This window comes from Scatophagus argus, chromosome 4 (assembly GCF_020382885.2).
Source record: "Scatophagus argus isolate fScaArg1 chromosome 4, fScaArg1.pri, whole genome shotgun sequence".
NCBI lineage: Eukaryota > Metazoa > Chordata > Actinopteri > Scatophagidae > Scatophagus > Scatophagus argus.
In genome coordinates, this window is record NC_058496.1 from 6307670 (window position 1) to 6332027 (window position 24358).

Below are 24358 nucleotides of genomic sequence, written 5' to 3' on the forward strand. Positions count from 1 at the left end.
TCTTACAGTATTCAGATTCGTCAAAACTGCTGAGAAAATTACAAATGTGCAATAGGAAATGATCAAGGACAGTTTTCAGTCAACCAGCACTTGAGCTCTGAGTGTGAGACGTGTTAATACTTGATGCGTTCTGCATGTGGGACACACTAGACCCTCCTGTGTGGTCTGCACAAGGCGCTGTTGGTAACCATCATACATTGTGCCTCTAACAATAAAAGAACTTTGGTCCGTTTTAAATCAGTGCGTAATTGCTCCTCCAGATTGGTGCCTGAATGGGAGGATATTTTTATATTGTAAACATGCATGCCTGTCTTGTAATACAAAGTGTGACTGAATGATCCAATTAAAGGTAATATATCGCACATATTGAGCCATGAAAGTAACAGTAAAGAACAGCAATTAATACATAAAGGATGTGAAATTGTACATGAGAAAGTGGCGGTTGCTGTACTGCAGTGCTTTTCCCCCTTTAAAAAGGTGGAATTAGTCTCAGCTCTGAGTGTAGTTTTTCACCTGAACAGGTGAAAACCAGCTGTAACAACGCTGATTCGCTCTTCTTTAACGTGCTGAGCTTCTATAATGCTGAGTCACTGATATGTCACACTGCTTCACCGACACACCCACAGTTACTGCAGTGTGCTTTGCGTGTACAGCTTATGTTTCAGCCAATGTTGAGTGACACTGAATGGCTAATTAATCAAGTCCACCTTATCGGTAGCACTTTGCTTGTGAAGTCCACCTACAGAGAGTTCACATATTTCTAACATCACAATTCAACTTCTTTGCCTGTGGACGTTTTGCAGATTATCTATTGACTACACGTGGGAGTTTGTGAATATACCTACATATTTACAGAATCTAGTTCAACTTGTACTGCTCTCCACCTTTGTTTCACAGTTTCTTTACAAATATTTAACATACAAATACTGTATATGAAAGTATTCTCAGTTGGTTTTCACTCAAAATGGATAATCCAAATGAGCTCAGCAATAGAACAGTTAATGATATTAACATGAATGAACATAAATACAGTGATTTTTTTTTCTTTATAAAATTTGCAAGTAAAATATTTTTCACCAACAGAAAAAGAAAGTTCAGATCTCTCAAAAAAGAAAGTGACTTGACAAAATCTTTAGTGTGTTCTGTTGAATCAGATGAGATCTTAAACACAAACTGGCATCCAGTTGGATAACAAGGTGAAATTCAAACTTCTGGCCTGCAACAAGAGACTGGATGACACAGCCAAAAAGCAAATGATAAATTATTAAGAATGAGAGATGTGATGAGAAAAATGTGTAGGCATGCAATTAGCCTCATTAAGATGACTGGTGCTCTTATTCAGCAGCTGTGTTCACTATTTCATGGTATGAAGGACTGCAGGACTGACAGGTTGGACACAAGAGAGAGGGTGTTATGAGGGTGTTGTGAAGCTCACTTCATTTTAAAAACCTTTTAAACTTTTTTTTTCCTTCTGATTTGTCATTTAGACAGTAAAATCTTTCACTGCAGCTTTTTTTGTGAGGTTCCCCAGCACCTTTCAAAAATCGTGATCTCCAGCGGATTTAGTTAAAGCACTTGAACAATTTACTAGTACTACAACAATAGTAATTGGACATTTTCCCTTTGATTTTAAATGTAATATGGCTCTGTTTTGCACAAACCTAAATATTTGAGTATACCCCACCTAAATACTTTGTTTTATTACCCCCAGTGGTGGAAAGTAACTCATACCCTAGTCGAGTATTTCTTCTATGTTTCCGCTGTACTACATTCCAAAGGGAAATATCGTTTCTGCTCCCCTCATGTAGTTCACTGCTTCAGTTAGCCTGTTAGTTACTTTGCAGTTCTTTGAGATTTTATCATAATCAGTCAGGCATCAAATATAAAAAGCCAATATATTTTTCAATTCATTTCTCTAGAATGGACCTTTCTATACGAGTACTTTTCTTATGGTCAATATTTTTGTACTCTTACTTGAAACTTAAAACTTTGAAGGACTTACGTAAATAGGTTATTACCATTTTTGCTCAAAAGTGTAAAGATTTTAATATGGTTGGTTGAACATTATTCATTGTACTATATATCCTTGTGAAAGAGTTTCTATGCAGTGTTAATGACCAGATGCAAGCTGATAAGGAGACCAAACCTACTTATCTGCTCAAGGAGGTCTGGGCGATTACAGTTGAGTCAAACCCATTCAAAAAGTCCCATAGACAATCATGCACAACAGGGCATCCAAGTGTCAGAGAGCTCTACCATGGAAACTTCTCATTGGTCACCCCCGACCAAGAGCCTGCCCAATTGTTCAGCATCGGGAAATGATTGGTCCACGACCCTGTAAGCCACGCCTCTAACTGTCAACGTCACACGGGCGCTGGAACTCCACTAAGTAGCGATGGTGTTGTGGTTGTACATGCCGCCGACGCCTCTCTGAGCGTTATCTTGTACAGAAGACCAACGGGGAGAGCTCACCACGCATGGCGTTGAGCTCGGACCGTGTGGTGGCAACACTGGAGATGTCGCAGGTCAAAAGCAAAGACGATGAGCCTCTGAATGTTGACGGGGACTACGAGAGCTTGCCACCTCATGTCTCAGTGCTGACCCACATGACAGCAGGAGCCGTGGCTGGCATACTGGAGCACACGGTGATGTACCCCGTGGACTCTGTCAAGGTAACGCACATAGAGGCACATCAGCAGCAAACCAAACTTGTTTTGCCACCACAGCTCAAACTAGCTGCAAAACGCTGCTAACCGCACAGACAGCTTGCTATCGGTTGCTAACGAACGCTAGCTGTAAAATGTTAAAGCTTGACATCCTTGGTTAGCTGCGTTAGCTAATTCAAGCACGACAGCCTGCTTGCTTGCTTGCTGGTCTGAGCAAATAACTAAAGTGGGCGAACATAAATTAAATACCAATAAAAAAAAATACCACGTTAGCTAAACCGAGGAGCCAGTAGTAGCAGTTTAACTATTTGTTGCTTCTTTCTCGATATAATTATTAACTTTGCTAGCAAACTTACTGATCGCCCAGTGTAACCTTAATTTAACTAAGTCACATCTCAGCAGTTGGTAAAGTTCAAAGTTACCCTCATTTTAATCAGGAGCTCGTTTTACTGCGTGTAAACACGTTTCCATCCTGTCCCGAAAGTTTTTTCCTCTGTTCAGTGAAACGAAACAAGCTATCCACACTTGCCCTGTTACACTCGTAGGATAAGTGAAGGTCAAGTGCTTGGCTTTACCGTGAAAGATGTCAAAACTGACCCGAAATCCAAAACGAACCTTAGACATCTTAAGGAGTTTTTAAAATGTAAACAGTATTGCTTAACTCTGAAGTGCAGTAACAGAGTATACATTTGTGGTTAATAACTGTTGGACTATTGGTTTGAGCAGAAGAACTTGAAACGTCCATGTTACAGGATTAAATCAGCACTAGGTTCAAATCATCTCTGTGTGATCACTAAAATGATCAGTTGTTTACTTATCAGATTAAATGTAACTGTGCTGTCAATGCCCACAGTAAGTGCCAGCACAGCAAAATGCGGCTTAGCATCTAACCAGGTGCTGCAAACAGTAAAGAGAAAATGTGATTCAGATTTCAGTTTATTATTGAGTCTTTCTTGTTTATTCAAATGTTATGCGTTTCCTAAATATTTTGAAAGTAGCAAACTAGTGAGTGCATGATCATTTTATGACTAAATTTACTCAAGTGCACTACTGAAGTACACTTTTGAGGTACTTTGCTTGAGTATTTCCATTTTCTGCTACTTACTTTCTTCTACGTCACTAAGAATTCAGGTAAATATTGTACTTTTTGTTCTCACTACGTTCAAATAACTAATCACTTTGCATAATTTAGTTCAGTAATACAAAATATAATAAAAATAAATGTACTGATCCCTGACACAAAATTCACAAACAGCCCAGCAGATAAAACATAAAGTAGTTAAACTTGCTTTACCAGCCTTAACATCAAAGACATGAACATATGAATGCATCAAAAATTATAATTTGGTAAATGTTATTCTCACATATGCAGATCTGCTTAATGAGTACTTTTGCTTTTGGCACTTTAAGTATATTTTTATGCTAATACTTATGTGCTCTTTACTCAGTTAAAAGAAAAATGCAACACTTTTTAGGGTATTTATACTTTCACTTCAGTGCAACATCTGAGTACTTCTTCCACCTTTGTTGTTCACTGAAACTTGGTCTGAAAAGAGTTTCAAACAGTCGGAGCAGCCTTGATAATGCAAACACTGCAGATGATTTCACAAACTGAGAAAATCCTCCTGACTTTAGCCTGACTTCGTGTGACGGGTGTTTGCCTCGACGAAAAACAGATTTGTTTTTGCTAATGAGTGTCATCTTGTAGTTAAATCCTGTGTTGAGTAACCGAATAAGATTATTGCCTGGTTTTAAGCTTGTTAAAATTAGCTTGTGTCTAAACAGCGAACTGCAAAAGGTTTATTTGATGGTGAACTTTGCCACTGCAATCCTTCTCTTTGGCGCGGCTATTGTTTTCTAACAATGTGGCCTTGTTTTGATTATTTGGCTTGCAGCTCTGCCCTAACGATAATCCTGATGTGAAACAGACAACTTCATTAACATGCTGCGAGAAAATAAATGTCATTATATCCCTTTTTGCTTCAGTGTCGTAGCCTTGACGTGTTTCCACATTACCACACGAGCCTTCATTACACAAACCCCTGTTGCCACTTCCTCTTGAGAAGTTTTCAAGCACCTTCTGTGGATGTGGTCTCCATTCACTTTGTTAAGTGTGTGTTTGAAGCTGACAAAGAACCTGTTTTAAAATTTTACTGATCTAAACTCATGAAAGAGCCAGTATAGAAAACAGTGCACCTAAGATATCAGAGACACACTGAGTTTATTTCCAGTCTAGGATTCAGAATTTCTCACTGCAAACTTGGGATCAGTTTAGCACGATGGCTTTTAATAAGATTTGTTTTCATTTTGAATTTCAGACTTCAGTGGGTGGTGGTAACAAACCCCTCCTAGCCTGTGTTCAGGCGAGGAGGGGGACCTTATCGATGTTGCACACGTTTGAAATCAGCTTCATGCAGAAAAGGGTGTGTGTATGCAATTGTTCTTCTGCGGTGTTGATTAGTCAACTGCCACGGAGCCAAATTGCCAAAACACTGAACTGATGCACACAAATTGGAAAGATGTCCCACAGTGTAATGTAGTAGATATGGCTAAATGGCTAAAGGAAGTACTTGGCTTTTGGTTACTGAAGACGTACATATGTTGCATCTTAAGTTCATGAGATGTCTTTTATGATCAGACATTCAGAAAATTGTCACTCAGAAAGGCCCACAGTCTGAGAATATACTCTGTATTGTCACTGGGTTGCTTGTTACCCACCATATTTTACCCTTCAGATTATCTATAGAGCAAACTGATAGTGCAAGTAGTTAGGCAGTTTTATCAACTGGGCTGAAATTGCTTCTGTCTTCAACAGCACAATGTGACTTATTGTGCACAAATTCAGCCACACGAACTTAAAATATAAACTGTGCTACCAAGTTCTGTGTGCCCCAAGTTCCCAAAACTGTATCAAACGGAAATGTAATTGATATTTTATTGTTAAGCCAGAGGAAGGAAACACATGGGAACATGGCGAGGAAGATAGACTTGGCCTATCTCCTGAACCAGCCCCAGATCTCATCACAAATAAAAACATGCTTTGTGATGTCCAGATAACTTGGCATGGTGGAGTAAAACAAAGAGCTGCCACGGGAGAGCCACACACACATCACTCAGTCAGACCCTCACTGCTGCCAAGTACGCTTAATGTCAGAACAATGTGACACTGTCACAGGGAACAGTACATCAAAAAAATCATGATTCAGCTCCCACCAGGTGCCCCCTTTAAAGCCACTCTCAAGAGTCAAGAGTTTAAATGCATGTCTTTGTTTTTTCAGACGAGGATGCAGAGCCTGCAGCCAGACCCAAATGCACAGTACAGGGGTGTGTATGAAGCTCTGAAAAGGATCATTCGGACGGAGGGGATCTTCAGACCGCTGAGGGGCCTCAACATCACCATGATGGGAGCAGGACCAGCCCATGCGCTCTACTTCGCCTGCTACGAAAAGGCCAAACGCTCACTTAGTGACATCATTCAGAGCGGAGGCAACAGCCATTTAGCCAATGGTACAAGCTTCCACGTCTCGACACAAATCACTTGATTGTCACACAACTGCTCTTGCACTGGGCTAAGCAACATGGTCTGGAGGAATGTAGCTGGGATGAGTCATTTTAATCCCGTATCCTGTTTACAATGGCATAAAACCATATTTCAGACATGCTCTCTGGGATATGTCGATATAAACCAGTGAATTTTTAGTATGTAAACACAACAACTTAACTGGTAATTCAGCCCAGCTTCAACTAAGATAAGACTCAGTGATTAATTTAGACTCAACAAGATTTGACAAAACTTGACGAGACTTGTTTATGTTTTAACAGGTATAGCAGGTAGTGTGGCTACTGTTCTCCACGATGCAGTCATGAACCCGGCTGACGGTAAGAAAAAAAAAATTCCTTTCCCTTTTAAAGGACAAAGTTGTCTGTTTTTCCATATGTCCTTATCCTTATTAAAACAGCAGATATTAGCAGTGTTCTTGGACTGTACTGGTCAGTACATTATAATTAATGCAATTAGTGGGGGGTTTTTTTAAAATAATGTTTTAGCTCTTATTTCTTTAGTCTAATTCTGTTGTACTGAAACTTGTGATTCTGTAAGTCGCTTTGGATAAAAGCGTCTGCTAAATGAAGTGTAACGTAATGTAATGAGTGATTTGGTTGTAACCTGCCATTTAGATGAACCTTGGCATTGTTCAAAAAACAACCTGCCAGTTTGTTCTGTCTTTCGTCACGTATATCGAACTGTCTTGCTTCCGTATTAACACAACCAATTTAAAGACAACTTAAAATAAAACATAATTGTCTTTTTGTTAATGGAACAAACTTTTTAAAAATCTGCCCTTGTCATGATTTCTGGGGTATATTTGTCTTTCGTATAAAACGTTATAGAGCCCATATAAACTATATGTTACAGAAGATGCTAACATGACTCCTTGTCTCCCTTTGTGGCCCAGTGATAAAGCAGAGGATGCAAATGTACAACTCGCCATATCGAGGACTCTGGGACTGTGTTCAAAAAGTGACGCGTACTGAGGGCATGGGGGCCTTCTACCGCAGCTACAGCACCCAGCTGACCATGAACATCCCTTTCCAGGCCGTTCACTTCATCACCTACGAGCTGATGCAGGAACAGCTAAACCCCCACAGACATTACCACCCCGGCAGCCACATAGTGTCGGGAGCAGCAGCAGGAGCCGTGTCGGCAGCAATAACCACTCCGCTTGACGTTTGTAAAACTCTGCTCAACACGCAAGAGAATGAAGCACTGTGCTCCATGAACATCAGCGGCCACTTAACAGGAATGGCTAATGCCTTCAGGACAGTGTACCGGCTTGGTGGTCTGGCAGCCTTCTTCAAAGGGGTCCAAGCTCGGGTTATATACCAGATGCCCTCCACTGCTATTGCCTGGTCAGTGTATGAGTTCTTCAAGTACTTCCTGACAAAGCAGCAGCTGGAATCGGAGGCGGGACCCGGAGCCATGTAATAGAAAGCATGCAGAGCAAACCACACCTTGACTGGAACTGAAGAACCAAGACTCCAGCCTGAAACTGTGAGAGGAAATGACATCAGTTATTGTCTCACAGGGAAGTTGTCATGTTGCAGGAGTGGCCCGTAGTGACGCTCCTTATTGTTCACTCGCTTTTGTCTCTGTGTTTTCAAATTAAGATGATGTTGTGCAACCCGGGGTGACAGTTCCTCAAAGGGCAGATACACTTAGAAGAGCTGAAAGGTCGTCTTCTTCCTCACATGCACTTCATCATCATCCACATCCCTCCAAACTCTCTCTTCTGCAACGTGGTGATCGTAAAAAGAAGTCGTCTAATGATGTTTATCGTTCTTAATATTAGAACTTCTTATTTATTTTGTTAGCTTTTCGAGCCTTCCATTTTACGGATATGAAAGAAACACAATGCTGTTTGTTAGTTTTATTTCGTTGTGTATTTATGAAAAAAAACATCATAACACATTCCTTCTTTTCACTCCACAGACGAACACTCGTGCTTTCCAAGTGCCTCATAAATATTAAATGTCGCTTCACGTTTCCTTCCTTTTGGCCCCCTGGTGTTAGACAAAAAAAAAAATCTTGTTTTTTTTTTTTTTCCACATTTAATTTTTGAAGTGCACTATTCTAAGCTTAAATCTCACTGTGGCTCCTTATGTCATTACTTGCTGCAATAATCAAATTTGAACTTACTAAACTGAATGTTTTTTTTTTCCATTATGTCTGCACCAAAAGGTCAATTGCAGCAGCTTTTAATAATGTATTTATTTTTTTAATTTATTTTGTATTTTTTTGCTTTAAGTGCAAGATACTATGTTTTTGTTCTCTGAGAGATCCGCTTTCTCTCTCAGCAGTGAGGTGTGGTCCAGTTATTTGCATTCTCAAAGCTCAGCACTACAATTCTCCTGAATCACGCACAAAAACAATATGCTAATTGTTAATTCAGTTCCAATTCAAAGAATCACACCTGCTGCAGAAAGAAGGCAGCTTGTCTATATGCATTCAAAAACATGAATATGAGTTTTGAAGGTGACCGGTTCTTACAAACGTTGTGATGCAGGTACAGCGATGGATCAGATAAAGCTGTTACCTGACATGGCGGCCATATCTCCATCTCCATGTGCATTTGTACTGCTGTCATACTGGCCTTTTGTTAATGTGCATCATGTTGACCTTGAACCTAAAGGTTGTAGATTGTGTACATGTATGTAAAGTATTTTCAAAGCATAATTTTGACTGAGACCTTAGCTGCAGACTTTCTGTGATGCAAAAATATAACACGTTAACTTTATTCTCAAACTGACCAATGGCCTTGGCTACTCTTTGTTACCATGAGGCAAGTGAAAGCCCGATCAATGCAGCTGGTGAGCAGGCAGTGTCACTTTTATTTTCACTTGTCCTGTTGTAGTTACACGTTTCCTGTGTGCTCGCCGCTCTCTCCGGCCTCTTGACTATTTTCCACTCAGGAGTCAAGACATTCCTCCAGATATTGATGTAATCCCGCAAGCAGCCAGATTTATTTGTTTTTAATTATGGAGTTTTCTTCCTTTTGGTGAAGTTCAGAGAGTTCGTCAGATTCCAGTGGTCTCACAACTCCTTAAGCAACACATGATGTGTACATGAGAGTAATTGTTAATATACCAAAGACATGCAATTATACTCTGTGCATTACTTTTAACCTGTAATTGTGATGTTATTTGCCTGCCTGCTATGAATTATTGCTCCACCTTTTTGCCCCACAGTTTCCGCATGTTAATTTGCCTAATCACTTGAATTCTTCATTATCCCTCATGTATTTCTTGGGGTTTATTTCCTGTATGTGTTTGGACCTCACTGGTTGCTGCTTCAGCATTTCCGTTCGCTTCTCTGACAAGCTTCATCAACCAATTCAGCAAATATTGGCAATTTTATGTTATTATAAATATATTTGGATGCCTAATTGTTATTCACTGATCAGATGGTTTATACTACATAAACTAGTTGTATTAAATGCATCATGGATTTCACATGACCAGATAAGATGTTTTGTCTGCTTGAATATAAAAGTAATATATAGATGTTTTATTCTAATGCAAAATGAAGCCAGTCAGAGTAGTTTTTGATTTATTGCATTGAAGCGATGCAACACTGCCTGCACTCCACCATCATTCCTTTGATTTGTCGATTCATGATAGTGAATCATAATTCCCAAACACGTCCAAGTACATTAAACATATCGAAGTAGCGTTTCTAATACAGAGAGATGATGTTCTCTGTGTGGGGGTTGATGTAAATATTTTTCCGCTATTTACGCACAAATGATTGAAACTGGAGTCGGGATGACTTTTTTTTGTTGTGCCATCTCCCAAGAAGAAGAACGCTAGAAAGGTTCACCATGCAAATATGAACTGATTGTGATAATGCTGCTACAGTATGTAACACTGGAGCTGAAATAAACATGCAAGTGAGGAATGCTGTGTTCTTGTTTTCTTAAATAGAATTAAATATTTGCTTTGATACTGTGGATGAGAGTTGGTTTTTTTTTTGATTTTTGGTTTGTTTATTTTAATTTGTTCAGTGTTAAAATAAATGAGGCGTTAGTAATCTAACTGCTCTTAACATAAATTAGTTTTTCATACAAAGAAATGACAGTTGGGATCAGCGCCATAACGTTCATGTTCATTTTGAACACAACTTTTAAAGTAAAAAACAAACAAACAAAACATAACGTTTTACAGCAGTAGTAAGTAGCTCAGATGAAAACTGTAAGGCACGGATTATCCAGAGTTACAGTACTGCTACACATACAACCTATAGAACCTATGGGAAAGAGAAGTATGTTGCAGTGCAAAGTCACAATTCACTCAGCTCATTTGGAGTTGAGACCACAGAGACATCACAGAGGCCTGAGTCTAAAAACAATTAAGATTCTACAGATGTAATTGGCAGCAGCTATTAGAAGAAAATATATGTATTTGAAATTTGAGTGAACTAACCCTTTAAAGTATGCATCTGCAGGGGCTGGTCAGTTCCAGTAGAGGGCAGCATAGTATCGTTCAAAAGTTGTCATGACAGACACATTAGTCCTTGAAGATAGAGATGATGTTGACATGCCACTGCGTTTGGATGGGCCATGCAGTTCATAGGAGTACATGATGATGTCATAATGTCCTGAGTTTTACCTCAAAGAGAGAAACATCAACAAACAGCTTTGTACATGGATGTAAATTTATGTGGCCAAACACATCAGACAGTTGTGAAGTCAGCATGTTGGTTAATTGAAAAGAGACAGTCAACATTGTGCAAAAAGATGAAAAAGTGTCCAAAAAAAAAAAAAAAAATCTTTAATGGACTTTAATGACATTGGATTCTAAACACACAACAGACAACTTTGCAGCTATAACAGCTTCCCCTCTTCTGTGAAGGCTTTCCACAACATTTTGGGTTGTTTCTGGGGGAGTTTTTGTCCATTCATGCAGTAGAGCATTTGTGAGGTCAAACACTGATGTTGGACCAAAAGTCCTGACTCACAATCTCCGTTCCAGTTCATCCCAAAGGTGTTGGATGGGGTTGAGGTCAGGACTCTGTGTGGGCCAGTCAAGTTCTTCCACATCAAACTCATCCAACCATGTCTTTATGGAGCTTTGCTTTGTGCACTGGGGCACAGTCATGCTGGAATAGAAAAGGGCCTTCAACAAACTGTTGCCACAAAGTTGGAAGTATAGCATTGTCCAAAATGTCTTGGTATGCTGAAGCATTAAGATTTCCCTTCACTGGAAGTAAAGTGAAAAACAGCCCCATTATAGTACTTTTGTCTATGTAGTGTTTATGGATCAATCTTGCAACTTAGTGGTCACACAAGAGCAGCGTGAACATCACATCAAGACTGCATTAAAAGTACAGCACTAGATGCATGCATATCTGAGTGTTTGCATGTCCTCATTGACCCCATATTGTTCTCCTTGTTATCCACGTAGTAATTATAAAGTTTTTATCTATTGTGCTGTTTATATAAAGATAAGTAGTGTATTTCAAAAGTGTGTCCCGCACACAATACGGTACGTAATGACAGGAAAACGAGACTCATCTGATTTTGTATTGAGATGCAGACAGTGCTGAGCTTTATTCCAAACCAACATGCCTCAGGACACGTACACCTGTGCTGCAGCGCCGCTGTCCCTGGTGTGTTTAGTTTTCGCCCTTGTCCGTGAGGCAGGTTGTTTATCTGAAGCTCACAATGAACGCCCCCCTCAGCCCATGTCCTCTGTCCTTGTCACAATCACTTTAATCTGCAGTAAACTGTCCCACTACTTTATATCTTTGTCCCACAGATAAGAACACTGGAAAATTACTCTTCTTCTCTCTCTGTCTGCCTGCCTTGCTTCTCTCTCTCTCTTTCTCACACACACACACACAAACACAATCAATGTTAACCATCGGGTGAATTTAGATGCTGCAGTGTATCTGCTGATGGGAGAAGAAAGGCAGCTGCTCTACTGGTACCGTAACATGTGGGATCCAGTTACACTATGCTAGGAAGTTTACGAGTGTTCCCATGTGAAAGGATCGGGGCTGTTTTTAGCCTCCTTATCAACTACAACAAGTTTGTCAGACAGTCACGGCATATTGGAGCACCGACAAAGGACGTCTTTGTGGTCGACGTTTGGTTTTCTCCTCATCTGTTATGAAGATCTGCTTGTTTTTCAAAGGATCATTGGCCACCTTGAAGAGCCCGACGACGGCTCCACGACCACACCGTTCACTGCATCTCACAATCAGATCCCTAAATGTATAGACAAGGAAGATAAACTCCTAAGACTTAACATTGCATTTAAAGCTGCTTTACTCCACATCCCAGAAAATGTTCATGCAGCCATATGATGACAGAATCCATGATCCAATATATAAAGGATGAGATAAGAGCTTGTAATGCTGTGAACTCCTCCTCTCTGCTTTTCATTACAAATCCAGTTAATCCAGGTGGTGCAGAGACAGATTTAGACTCACTCACCAAGCCTCAAGACTGACAGAGAAGGGAACAGATGAGAGGATGTTGTTTCTGACCCTTCTGTGTTTGTGAATCAATGTACCGTGTCTCTTTGAGCCTGCGGAAGTGCAGCTATGACAATGGCCAAGTGCAGAAAATAATAGCCCTTCTAACCTTCAGTTTCACCCTTCAACAAGCTCCTTTATCTGATGAGCGACTTCGTATAGGAGACTCCGAGAGAACCTGGGAGACGCTGTCAGATTTTCAGTGCCGTCAAAACAGATGCTATCTGCCCTCTTCATGTCTAATTACCTGTTTACTCCGAGGGCCTCCAGTGAATGGTGCTGTTGATAAGAACTCACTTTAGTTGAAGGAAATCGTTAAGATTTAATATCCACATTTGATAACTTCTTAGCTTTTGCGTTCTAAGATATTCCACAGTTTACTCAACTCTGTTAGCGTTACATAAGTTCATATTTCCGAGAATTTACAAATAAACTGAGTAGGAAAGTACAGTTCAGGCTCGTATCACTACGGCAGGGTGAGAGCTCAGCAAGATTTTAAAAGTTAGAGGAATGATTAGCATTCAAAAGCAGAAGAATGTGAATGTGACAAACAACTTACTCCTCAGTAAGGATAAGAAAATAAGAGAAATAAGATTATAATCTTTTGACACTTGGCACAAGTCAGACAGGTTTCTGAAGTATCCCTTCTATCAATTCCATCAAGTCCTCTGCTCACACTTTGGTTATGTTACTACAAACTTATCCTTCTTAAATATGTAAAGCTCTAAATCCTGCACGCCATCTTATCGGCACTGTACTGAGTCAGCTCAGCATGCCGACCTGCGTGACGCCGCCGCTGGGGCCACGCGGTCGGTGTTCATCTTTGACATAAATAGCTCAAAGTTAGTCTGAGATTATGACTTCTGGTGTTGGTGTCCAAGTTGATCATCAATAGATTCTCTCCATCTTGATGAGATGTCAGGTTCTGACAACAATGCAAATGTCAAATATGTGTTGAAATTTTTTTTTCTCATTTTCAAATGCTGTCTGACCTCATGATTCAGTAAAGGGTTTCGTTCCATAAATTCAAAACTTCATATTGACGTCAATAACAAAACAGCATACACGTCTGCTTTGGTCAGTGGACCCTGATTCACTCTAATGCAGTGGTTTTCTGTCATGCATCAGGTGTAGACATGGTGTACAAATGTGTTTTAGTTTCCCCCCCATGCAGTAATGTATGGGGGGGAACAATGAAGATACAAGTGCTTTAATCAGGCTTGTGCACATCCCCGTCTTCTCTGCTTACTCACAAAGATGTACTTTGTGTCCTGCAAACACAAGAGACCTACATGTTTTTATTATTGATTTATTTGATTTCACAAACGGTTATACTGAAGAACGCAGTATATCAGTGGTAGTTAATTCAGAAAGACTGCAACTCTGACAACATGACTTTGTATTTTTTATTTTTCGACAGAGAGAGTTTTACATGTGCATTAGATCAAGGATGACATGTACACAGTAACGCTGACATGTTTACTCAAAGAAGTTTCTCAGGGTGGCACCGTGGTGCAGTGGTTAGCAAGAGGGTTCCAGGTTCGAATCCCAGTCTGGGCCCTTCTATGTGGAGTTTGCATGTTCTCCCTGTGCCTTTTCTGCAGGTACTCTGGCTTCCTCCCACAATACCAGCTGATACCAGCTACTCTACATTGCCCCTAGGTATGAGTGTGTGTGTGAGTGGTTGTCTGTCTTTGTGTGTGTCAGCCCTGCAATAGATTGGCGAGCGGACCAGGACGAACCCCGCCTCTCGCCCGTAGTTAGCTGGATAGGCTCCAACCCCCCCGTGACCCTGAAGGATAAGCGGTATAGAAAATGGATGGATGCATCATTGTACTCAAGTACTGTACTTAAGTAAAGTTTTGCTTCTATTTTAAGTTACTTTACACCTTCAAACCACTGACATTCAGCCGACAGCTTCAGTTACATGTTATATTTCAAGCTTTTAAAATACAGCACATTATCAGAGACTAAATCTGTGTTTTCTGAGCTTTTTGGCTTCTGACGTCTTACAAAGAGCACTCTGTATTTCTCAGATGTCCATGAGTTGTTACAAATTCTGCTGAATAGTGATTTTTCTTACTAAACTTGCTTTCATGTCAGTAACTGTTCCAACAAAGTTCCAGCATCTTCCCAAAAAGACCAGAGAAAAAGCACAAATCCTGAAAACTGATTTGTTTCTCCTATTAAGCATCTCACAACCACTCAGCTGGTGTTCCTGTATAAAAAGTACTTCAGTAACAGTAACAGGCCGGTTACATGTATCAGTTTAATGGTATCATATTTAATAATCAGAGCATGCAAACCAAACCTTCATTACAAGCAGTTTTTCTTGTAATGACGTATTTTTTTTTGTTTATTGGTATTTCTACATTTTATATGGGGGAAAAAAATGTAAATTTCTAAGTATCTGAATCTGTTTTTGTTGAATCTCTGTTACTGTTTGTTAGTTTTTGTTTGTTCCACAGTGGCACATTTGACTCATCCAGTTTTCCCATTCAAGTCAAGATTTGTCTAAAACCCTTTTATCTCTATGGACTCACAGTCATTTTTGTTTGACTGCCACACTAACTCACTTTAAGCTAAACCCCCCAAAATGACTCAGATAAGAAATTGCTGTTTCTGATGACGTCACCTCAGGAAAGTTTAAGAGCAGTTTATCTCCATGTTTTCATCAGGTCGGGAGCTCTTTATGGGAATCAGATCTCATTCTCTGGCCCTCACTTACAAAATCACCTTCATCTCTGTCGTGTCTCATCTTCTTATGCAGCATTATCAGAGTTTAACTCCTCACACAGATAGTTTAAATGTCTGCAGTGAAAACATGAGGGACGCTTTTACCTTATGAACTTACTGATATACAATGGACCTGTTCATTTACTGGACAAATAATTTAACAACTTAAATGAGTTTTCCCACTTTTTCTGCGTTATGGTGCAGTTAAATCTTCACAGTGAATTTTCTTTGTTTGCTGACTGGATGTGACAAACCTTCGGGTTGACTCGTGTCTTAACTGAGCTTCTGTGTTCCCCACAACCTCAGTTGATGTATTATCTCTAACACGGAGCTTTAAAGACAAGTGAATCAACATTAATTTAATAATGAATAAAAAGTTACAGCTTCGGTGACAAGTTTCATTGTGCAAACCAACATCGTATCCATTACCACAACGTCTTCTGACTTAAAGCGTGAAAAAATACAGCATGTGTTGATGAACAAAAACGTTTGGTAACACACGGGTTCAAAATCTAACAACATGGAATCAACACAGAGCCTAAATATCAGGGATACTAAATGTAGATTCATGAAAACAAATCACAGCACCATACACCATTTCAGCTTCACCATAACGTTGGCCCCCAGGGGCCACTGTAGTCCCACAGGTAGGGTCTGTATTGATAGGCTTTACAGAAGGAGGTGATTAGTGATGATCGGACAAAATCGTCTCTCAGGCCCAGCCTCTCTGCTTTGTACGCGTCCTTACACAGCTCTGATGTTTGCTGCTTTCGTTTCGTCTTGTACCTCCTGTTCTGAAACCAGATTTTCACCTGGGTCTCGGTTAGTCTTAAGGTGCTGGCCAGGTGAGCTCTCTCGGGGGCGGACAGGTATTTCTGGTGGCTAAATTTCTTCTCCAGCTCAAGCACTTGCAGGTGTGTGAACGCGGCTCTGGAGCGCTTCTGTTTTCCTGTGGAGGAAAAGCTGCTGGACTCCGAGGTGCTGGGACATGATGAGTCCAGAGACTCTGTGAAGGACAGATGTGATCAGTCAGGGGAGGCGACCTACTCTGTGACAGTCAGTATGGTGCAATGTGCATATCAGGCTGTGAAGTGATGGTTTCAAAAGAGGATCATGATCATCATAATGTGAACAACCCACCACTATGAGCAAAAAATACTCTCAGAAAAACTTTTTTAACCTTAAAACTACGTTTTATATCACATTGCAACTTGTTACAACACAGACCTATAACTAATCTTACAAAGATTTAACCCATCTTCTAAAACCTTATTCTGCAAATCAAAAGTCAAAAGAACAGAATTCAGTGTGTTATCTATCTATCTATCACATTTCCTGTTGTTGAAAACCTGCAGGAGCTCACCTGTCTGCACTCCAAACGGCGTCTCCTGAGGGCAGAGCTCCTCCGACAACGTTTCAGATTCTTCTTTCCATCTCTCCATCTTCTGAGAGCAGCATTTCCCACTAAGTCTCGTGCTGTCCTTGATGGAGAGGATGTCCTCTATGAGGAAGGAAGTCAGAGGTTTGACTGCGTCAGACATTTCCATCGAGTAATCCACAAATCAGAGGCCTCTCGGAGCCACGGGGCTGCAGACGTGGTTGAAGCGTTGTGTCTCCTCACACACTCCCACAGTGTGAATTTATACACGAGCAGGGGCGGGTTTTAGTCCGACTGCACCGACAAGTGAAGGAGGCGGGACGAGTAGAGCCAACTTCACTTTTACTTCTAGTAACTTTCATTTGTTGAATGGGAGCTTCTAAAATCAAACAACAGTGCCTCAACAAAAAGTGCTTTATCATATTAAAATGTTAAACAATATTGAAATTTATTTTGGAATCATTCTAGGAACATAACATGCCCACAGAAACGCATATTTGTTGTAAAATGCAGAGTTTACATCCCTTAAACCGTATACTTCATATCTCAATAAAACTCAGTTTGTTGTATAAATTTTAGTCCCTTTTTATACAGTTTTTGTACAACACTGTATACCCTTTCTCAGTTGTCTGTGCAAAGTATAAATGCACTCATTATACTGAATTACAGAGAGGAGTTTCTGATATTTCGTCCAAAATATTAGAAAGTCTGTATGGTGAAATATTATGTTTATTTATACTACATGTTTGGCGGATATTTAAAAGGATTTCTGTCTTCATGCCTCCATCAGCTCAGTGCAGTAACCCAGTTGTTTGTGTGGCTGCAGGAAGACCACAGGACGGAGAGGGGTGGGGGTTCAGGATGGGTGGTCATACCTACTGGAGCGCTAATGACTTGGACACATTGAGGCCGGCTCCTGAACGGACGCAGCCATTGCTCTGTGGCTGTTTATTTGTTGTTCCCCATGGCTCAGGGCTGCCTTTCTTTACAAGCAATGTCTGAGCTCCTCTGGGACTTCATGCTTCATTTGGAAACACATGAATGCAGGTATGATAAACATGATCCTGCCCGTGGCCCCTGGCCCTGCTGACTCCTCCAGCTCCTGTGGCACCAACCAACCACACACCGAGAAGTCGCCAACGCTGCAACGTCACACTGATGAGCGCTTGCGTTGTGAAAGTACAACAATTAGATCGTATTTTCATTAATGTTAAGTGCTGTGTTAGCGACGTGACAGCTCTATAGGCCTCTGTCCTGTGTTATGATCATCATTTCTAAAAGCCATCTGTTTTACTGAGGTTCCTCTTAAGCACCAGCTGCTGTCTTGTCAACACAGTATTAAGATCATCAGTGTGATATGTTTCACCTTGAGTTCTTTGTCTGCGACCGTCTGACTGTGAAAGTATGTTGAACTGTAAGCACAGGAAGCTTTTATCCCCCAGTCTAGACGCAGGTCTATTTTCTGTTTTTAAAGCCCTCATGTGTATTTTTGGATCATACAGTACTGAACAACTTTTTGATTTCACTGAAAGTTTATTTCAAACTTCATTGAACGCAGGTTTGGCTTCATCAAAAGCATATTCACCTGGACGAGTAAGAAAACACATGTGCTCAGTTGGATGACAGCAGCCTTTTTGAGACTCTACCAAACCATGCTGTCATCCTCTGCCCTCATTCTGAGACAATCCACATGATTGCTCTTGGCTGAAAACACTATTTCTTTTCTATCTGTTGTGTCCTACGCATTCATTGCACAGATATTTGGCTACATAGTTCTGCATCAGATGTGACACAGTAGAACCTCTGACCTTTGAGCCCAGGAAGGCATTTGTCTTCCACATTACGTGCTATGCGCTGACGATGTTTTCTTTGAGCCACAGAAAGTTGTTGTGCCATCAATCTTCTGTTGTTTTCCTGCTGTTTCTTTGTCTGAGATGACGAGCGGCGAGACTTAACTGCTGTAGATTTGTATCATCGGTGTTGCATTATACTGTAAGCTACACCTGCGTTATTGCACAAGTTCTTCGCTCTGTGTACTGTATGGCATAACAAATATGTCATCAGACTGAACGGGTCAGTTTGAGGTTTACAGACAGACCTGAGTTAGAACTAAGTCAATCTTTTGTCTCATAAATCTGAGCAGAGCAGCAGTATACAAAACTCCCTTATTATTTAACTCTACTTATTTAATAGTCACATTATGTTGTATTGTATTTATCATTGGTTTTGTTAATATTAAAATAATTTTCATGCTCTGTTTTTCTTTTTTTTTCTATTAATTCTTCTTGATTTAAACAAAGCCTTTTATTGTTTTATATTTCTTATTTCTTATTTCAATATTTTTGTTGTTAGGCTCTGACACACCAAAGCAAATTCGCTCTATGTGAAAACATATTTTGGAATAAACACAATTCAGTGTCGGATTCGGATTCAGATTCCAAACCCTCAGCGTCTCCTAATTCAAATCTAGCCAGTCCTTCTTTATTAATCTCTTTTAATCTGAAGAAATTTTTAGGTGGAAAGTTTAGCCAAAGTAGCCTGGTCCGCAGACATTAACTTCATCTCTGGATTGTGTTTATTGAATATGAATATGAAATGGTTCGCATAACATTCATACTGATTCAAATTAGCAGGGAAAACTGTACTTTGGTATTTTTTAATCAATTGCTGTATGACAATGCATGTTGAACTAGCTTATATTAACTATACATAACATATACATTTCAGTCTGTACGGTCTTATTTTGTTCAGTTGCAGATTTTGTGTTTTCAGATTCACCTTCTTTATTTATAGTTTCAAACCTTATTGTTCAATTTCGGAACCGATCTTATCAGTTTCAAACCTTTGGCCCGGATCCTGGTCTGGGGGCGTGGCATCAGCGTAGAGGGGCGTGGTAATCATGAGTGACAGCATAACAAAGAATGTTGAGGATCTTCCTCTATCACGTTGCCTTCAGGGAACATCGGTACTGTGAGAAGTATGATTGCACGCTTTCTGTTCACCATATTCACTTTATGGGCAGTGAAAAATCTGACGACATTGATAAGGTTCTGTTTAGCAAGCCGTTTTAAACCGCACTTGCACTTGCGGTATAAGAGCAACAAACTATGCCTGATTGTGACGTTCAACAACCACACGAATGACGTTTGACGTTTCAGTGATGTCGACGCCACCAGAACAGCCGGCAGGTTAAAATGTCAGTGCGACGAAATGCCGGTTATTTATTGAATAAATACTCTGAGAAATTATCCAGGTGTTATAATGATTTTTTGTAACATAGGGACATACCGTCAGGGGAATTGGCTAAGGCTGGCAGTTAAGCAGAGTGAAAATATGTAATTATGAGAGTGAAAATGTAAGAATATAAAAATATATGAATATGACAATAAAAACATGTAGGATTAAGAATAAAAATACATTAAAGTGAGAGAGGAATGTATGTGTGAGAGAGGGCCAGATTGAAATATGGCTTATACAACCCCTCATTTGGTTATGATCACCGCATAATGAACACAGGAAAACTGCTTCAAGAATATAAACCTTTACATGGTAAGCCTACTCTCTGAGAGTCTCATATCCTGTCAGCTTAGTCATTCTGCTTTCTGTGCTTTTCATTTGTATCTGCTGGACTAAAGGTAAAATGGAATGGCTATCACTTCAATTCGTCCCTCTCGAGGTTCTGCTCATTGCACAGCATAAATGAAAGTAGTAAAATGTGTCTGAGGCCCATCATTTTTCTCTTGACACTGTAAAATATCTAAAAGGAGTGACGGGGGATGACCCATAACCACAGCACAGTGAATACTTCAGTCTTACAAAACAGATTGAAGTAGATGAGACGTTTTACAAAAAGACATCTTCTCCTGAATTAGGATTGACAGCATTTTCACAGAAATGTCAGTTTTTAAATTTTATTTTTACAATGGCACTATGCTTTTAGTGATCCTTCTTATCATATGTACCTCCAGTAAGACATCCTGAAAAGTTTTTTTTTTCACTGGAGTCTTTAGCAAGGGAGCCATTCTTTCTTATTTAAAAAAAAATGGATGGAAAGTTCAGTAACACAGAACTAACTTTAAGGGGCATGTGGTTTTCAGAATCTCATTAAGTAAACACAGAAATCATGTCTGCTGCGATGCTGCTGTGTAGCCTATGTGAAACAAGTATTATAAAGGAAAGGAGGACAGATAAATAATAAATGATAAATTGAGTGATGTCAGAGGCTGCAACACTTTAATGTTAGCTTAATTTAGTTTTTTAAAAATTGTTTTAAACATAATTAAGACAATGCAACACTTTCACTTTACTTTACTTGAGGATTGCATGACAAAAGTCCTCTCATTCACGACTGAATTACTGGTTTCTCTTAAACCTTCTCACTTGCAATGTTTTTCTGCTTTTTTGCATCACACTCCTGTTGCTCCTGCTGATATTTGTGTGGAATATCCTTTAGGTCTGGTGGTTTGCTGATTGTGTAATTGAAGTCTTCCTGGTTCCAGCTGGGGATGTTTGTTTCACATGACCAAGACAGCCCTTCAGCCCACCCCTCTGTCAAACCTCTACAGCATTTTCATACCTTTAACTTCATCTAATGAAGCTCTAAAAATGCACAAGAATACTTAAACAAGGCCAAGAGTCTACAGCCATACTAGCTGTTCTGTGAGGCTGCAGTTTGCTTTCACATAAATACTGACAGCATGTGGTTTAGTATGTTTGCTATGAGCACACCTTTACCATGTTAGCATGCTAACATTAGCTAAGTAGCACAAACATACCTGGGTCACAGTGTGTAACTAGACCACCACAGTCATTAGGCTTTATTTCCTGGGCACTTACGACATCTGTGCAAAGGTTTACGGCAATCCATCAAATAGTTGCAGAGTTATTTTAGCCTGGACTGAAGCCTCATACCAAAGCATCATACCATTGTTTTCCGAGAGAGGCAGTGTGTTTATATTAATCTTATATGTTACACGGTCAGACTGTCAGTTTCTAATGCGGTTGTAGACGACCCATAATCTTATGGTTAGAAAAAGCCTAAATAGGCTAAACACAAATGGGGTACAAATTGCAAGCTTTTTCAACCTGCAGGCTGGTTCAGGTAGACAACTTGTTAGCTAGAATTCCACAGGAGATCCTCTTCTGGCTGGTGGGTGTAACAAACGCACCTTTTTTTCAAGGCGGGCTATTTAAACCGACTTGTTGCACTGTCGGCCATTTTAGGCACAGGCCTCACTTCAAACCCGAAGCTTTAAGAGTTTCACGTCTTCCGGACCATCCAGACTCGGACGAGTTTCACTGAGGAGCAGAACATCACCTCTTCACTTCTACAAGCTAAGTTTTTTTCCAGCACACCGAGCTTTGCCGCTCTCCGTTTTCACACTGCTGTTTGACACGTCGTCTTCTTTCAACTTCCTCAGCTTTTTCTTTCAGCTTCTTGTTTATCGTTCTTCTTTCTTTTACCTCCTTTCTTCATCCTTACGTCTTTGTTCTTTATTTATTCTTCCTTGTTCTTGGTTCTGCTGTCTCCTCCTTTTGTTGTCTACTTCTGAGTTTTTATTTCTGTCTTTCTTTTACTTTTCTCCTTAGTCTTTGACCTCTTTTCTTGTTCTTTGTTCATTCATTCTTCTCGCTGCTTCTGTCCTTCTTTGTCTACTTTGAATTCTTCTCTGTCTTTGTTTTACTTTTCTCTCTACTCATTCACCTCCTTTCCTCCTCATTCAATTTTTTTCTTGTCCTCGCTGTTGGTTTCTTCCTCCGTCTTCTTCCTTCATACAACAACAACAACAACAACCCACCACTACTTTTGCCTCGTATTTGACTCCACATAATGTCTTCCACTAGAGGGAGCTTTAAAGCCACATTTTGCAGAGTAATCAGGCGTGCAGCTCCTTCAAACTGCAGGAACAACCACACAAAGGACAATGTGAGTGAATGATTACATTGCAGAGAGTCTGATTGTGCGCCCTCAGTGGTTATCTACACCGTTTGGTTGTTACAGGGTGGATCCCTGAGTTTTGTGAATCATCATCAGCACCAATCATAAACACCAGGTTATCAGTCTGGCTTTAACAAGTGCCTACAGCTTACTACAGCTGACGTAACCACAGAGTTAAAACCTTTCTGAGTAAACCTCATCCTCTGTTTAAAGTGACCCTCATCACAACACTGTAATCAGGCATCTTTACTTTGGAATCCTGCTTTCATTCATGTCTCTCTCTCTCTCTCTCTCACACACACACACACACCCACACACACCTCAGCCCACTTTCTGCCCCATTAGCACCTCAATTACCCACTCTGAATATCTGACCAAATCCTGAAGCTGGATCAAAAATCACAGAGTAAAACTACTATGTGAAAGTTCCCTTTTCACACACACACACATACAAATAGACACACACACACAAGTAGATTCGGTAATGTTTTAGTGAAAGAGTTAAGGTGAACTACTTGCTTACTTTTTTTTCACCAAAGTGCCTTGACTTGCCTCTGCAGTTTGCAAAAGAATTTATTTAGTTTGATGACTTTCTTATTTCTGCACAATCAACAATTAGCATTAAAACCATGAATTTTTCAGAACACACCCAGTCTCTCAGGTCTCTCTCTCTCTCTCTCTCTCTCTCACACACACACACACACACACACTATTATCTGATCTCTTGACGTGTCTCTGGTCTCCTCTCTGTCTGCAGCTTCATGTTTATCTGAGATGCTCCTTCAGCTCCTCTCTCTCTCTCCTCCTGGTCGTGTTTCTCCTCCTCAGGCCGTGAGGCTCTCCATGTCAACTCAGCTCGTTAATTTAATATGCAGGGCTTTTTAAACCCTGCTTTATCATCACCTTTTGATGCCATTTTTCAGTTCCCTCCTCATTTCTCTTGTGTATTAAACCGGCTCGGTTTAGTCTACCATTAGTGAGACAGCTCATCAGCACAGAATGAAGTGAAACTGAGAAATATTCGTCCTGCAGCGCAGCTGAGTTCAGTCCTATCTGTGGCTCATCGGCGAGCAGCAGGTCAAACTGGAACTGTTTCCCGTTTGATTGAAAGTTAGAAAAAGTTAAAGAGCCACTCTGTCTGCGGGTTTGTTTACCAAGCAAAGCTCCGGCAGGGACAAGCTCTCCAGCCTTATCAGCGGATTTGTGAATGGGACAATAATGAGCTCAGTTTGATAGAGTAGCCCTGTCAGGTCAGATGTCACTTCAGCCATTAGCTTTTTGATGGCCCTCTTTGATAAACAGCTCTATGACCAGGCAGAGGGTTTCTAATCAGGTTTTAACTGAATACCAAGTCATTAAGTGATTTTGTCAGATTTGATCATTTTAATAGGTTTATAGCCTGCATTAATACCTTTTTAAAAGATAAGTTTAACATTTGTAGAAGTAGGAAATCTTCCTTGATGCCATGTAAAAAAAATATAAAATATAATTACTGCCACAAAAGGAAAATCACCACAGGATTTCACCTTTCAATTTTTGTTGACTAGTTGACATGCAAGTTGGATAACCAAAATCTAATTTAATACAAAATTCAGAGTTTAAAGTGT

At 40.1% G+C, this 24358-nt stretch overlaps 2 protein-coding genes across 2 annotated transcripts; one reads left to right on the plus strand and one right to left on the minus strand.

The window, feature by feature from the left end:
- Window positions 1-2346: 2346 nt before the first annotated feature.
- Window positions 2347-10171, plus strand: slc25a37 (solute carrier family 25 member 37). The gene is made up of 4 exons (XM_046387125.1): window positions 2347-2672; window positions 5945-6173; window positions 6489-6545; window positions 7121-10171. The coding sequence occupies exons 1-4, from the start codon at window positions 2478-2480 to the stop codon at window positions 7648-7650; spliced, it is 1011 nt and encodes a 336-aa protein (XP_046243081.1). The 5' UTR covers window positions 2347-2477; the 3' UTR covers window positions 7651-10171.
- A 3970-nt stretch (window positions 10172-14141) lies between these two features.
- nkx3-1 (NK3 homeobox 1) lies at window positions 14142-17162 on the minus strand. The gene is made up of 2 exons (XM_046387988.1): window positions 16799-17162; window positions 14142-16441 (listed from the first exon to the last, which is right to left on the minus strand). The coding sequence occupies exons 1-2, from the start codon at window positions 16980-16982 to the stop codon at window positions 16041-16043; spliced, it is 585 nt and encodes a 194-aa protein (XP_046243944.1). The 5' UTR covers window positions 16983-17162; the 3' UTR covers window positions 14142-16040.
- Between the last annotated feature and the right edge of the window lie 7196 nt (window positions 17163-24358).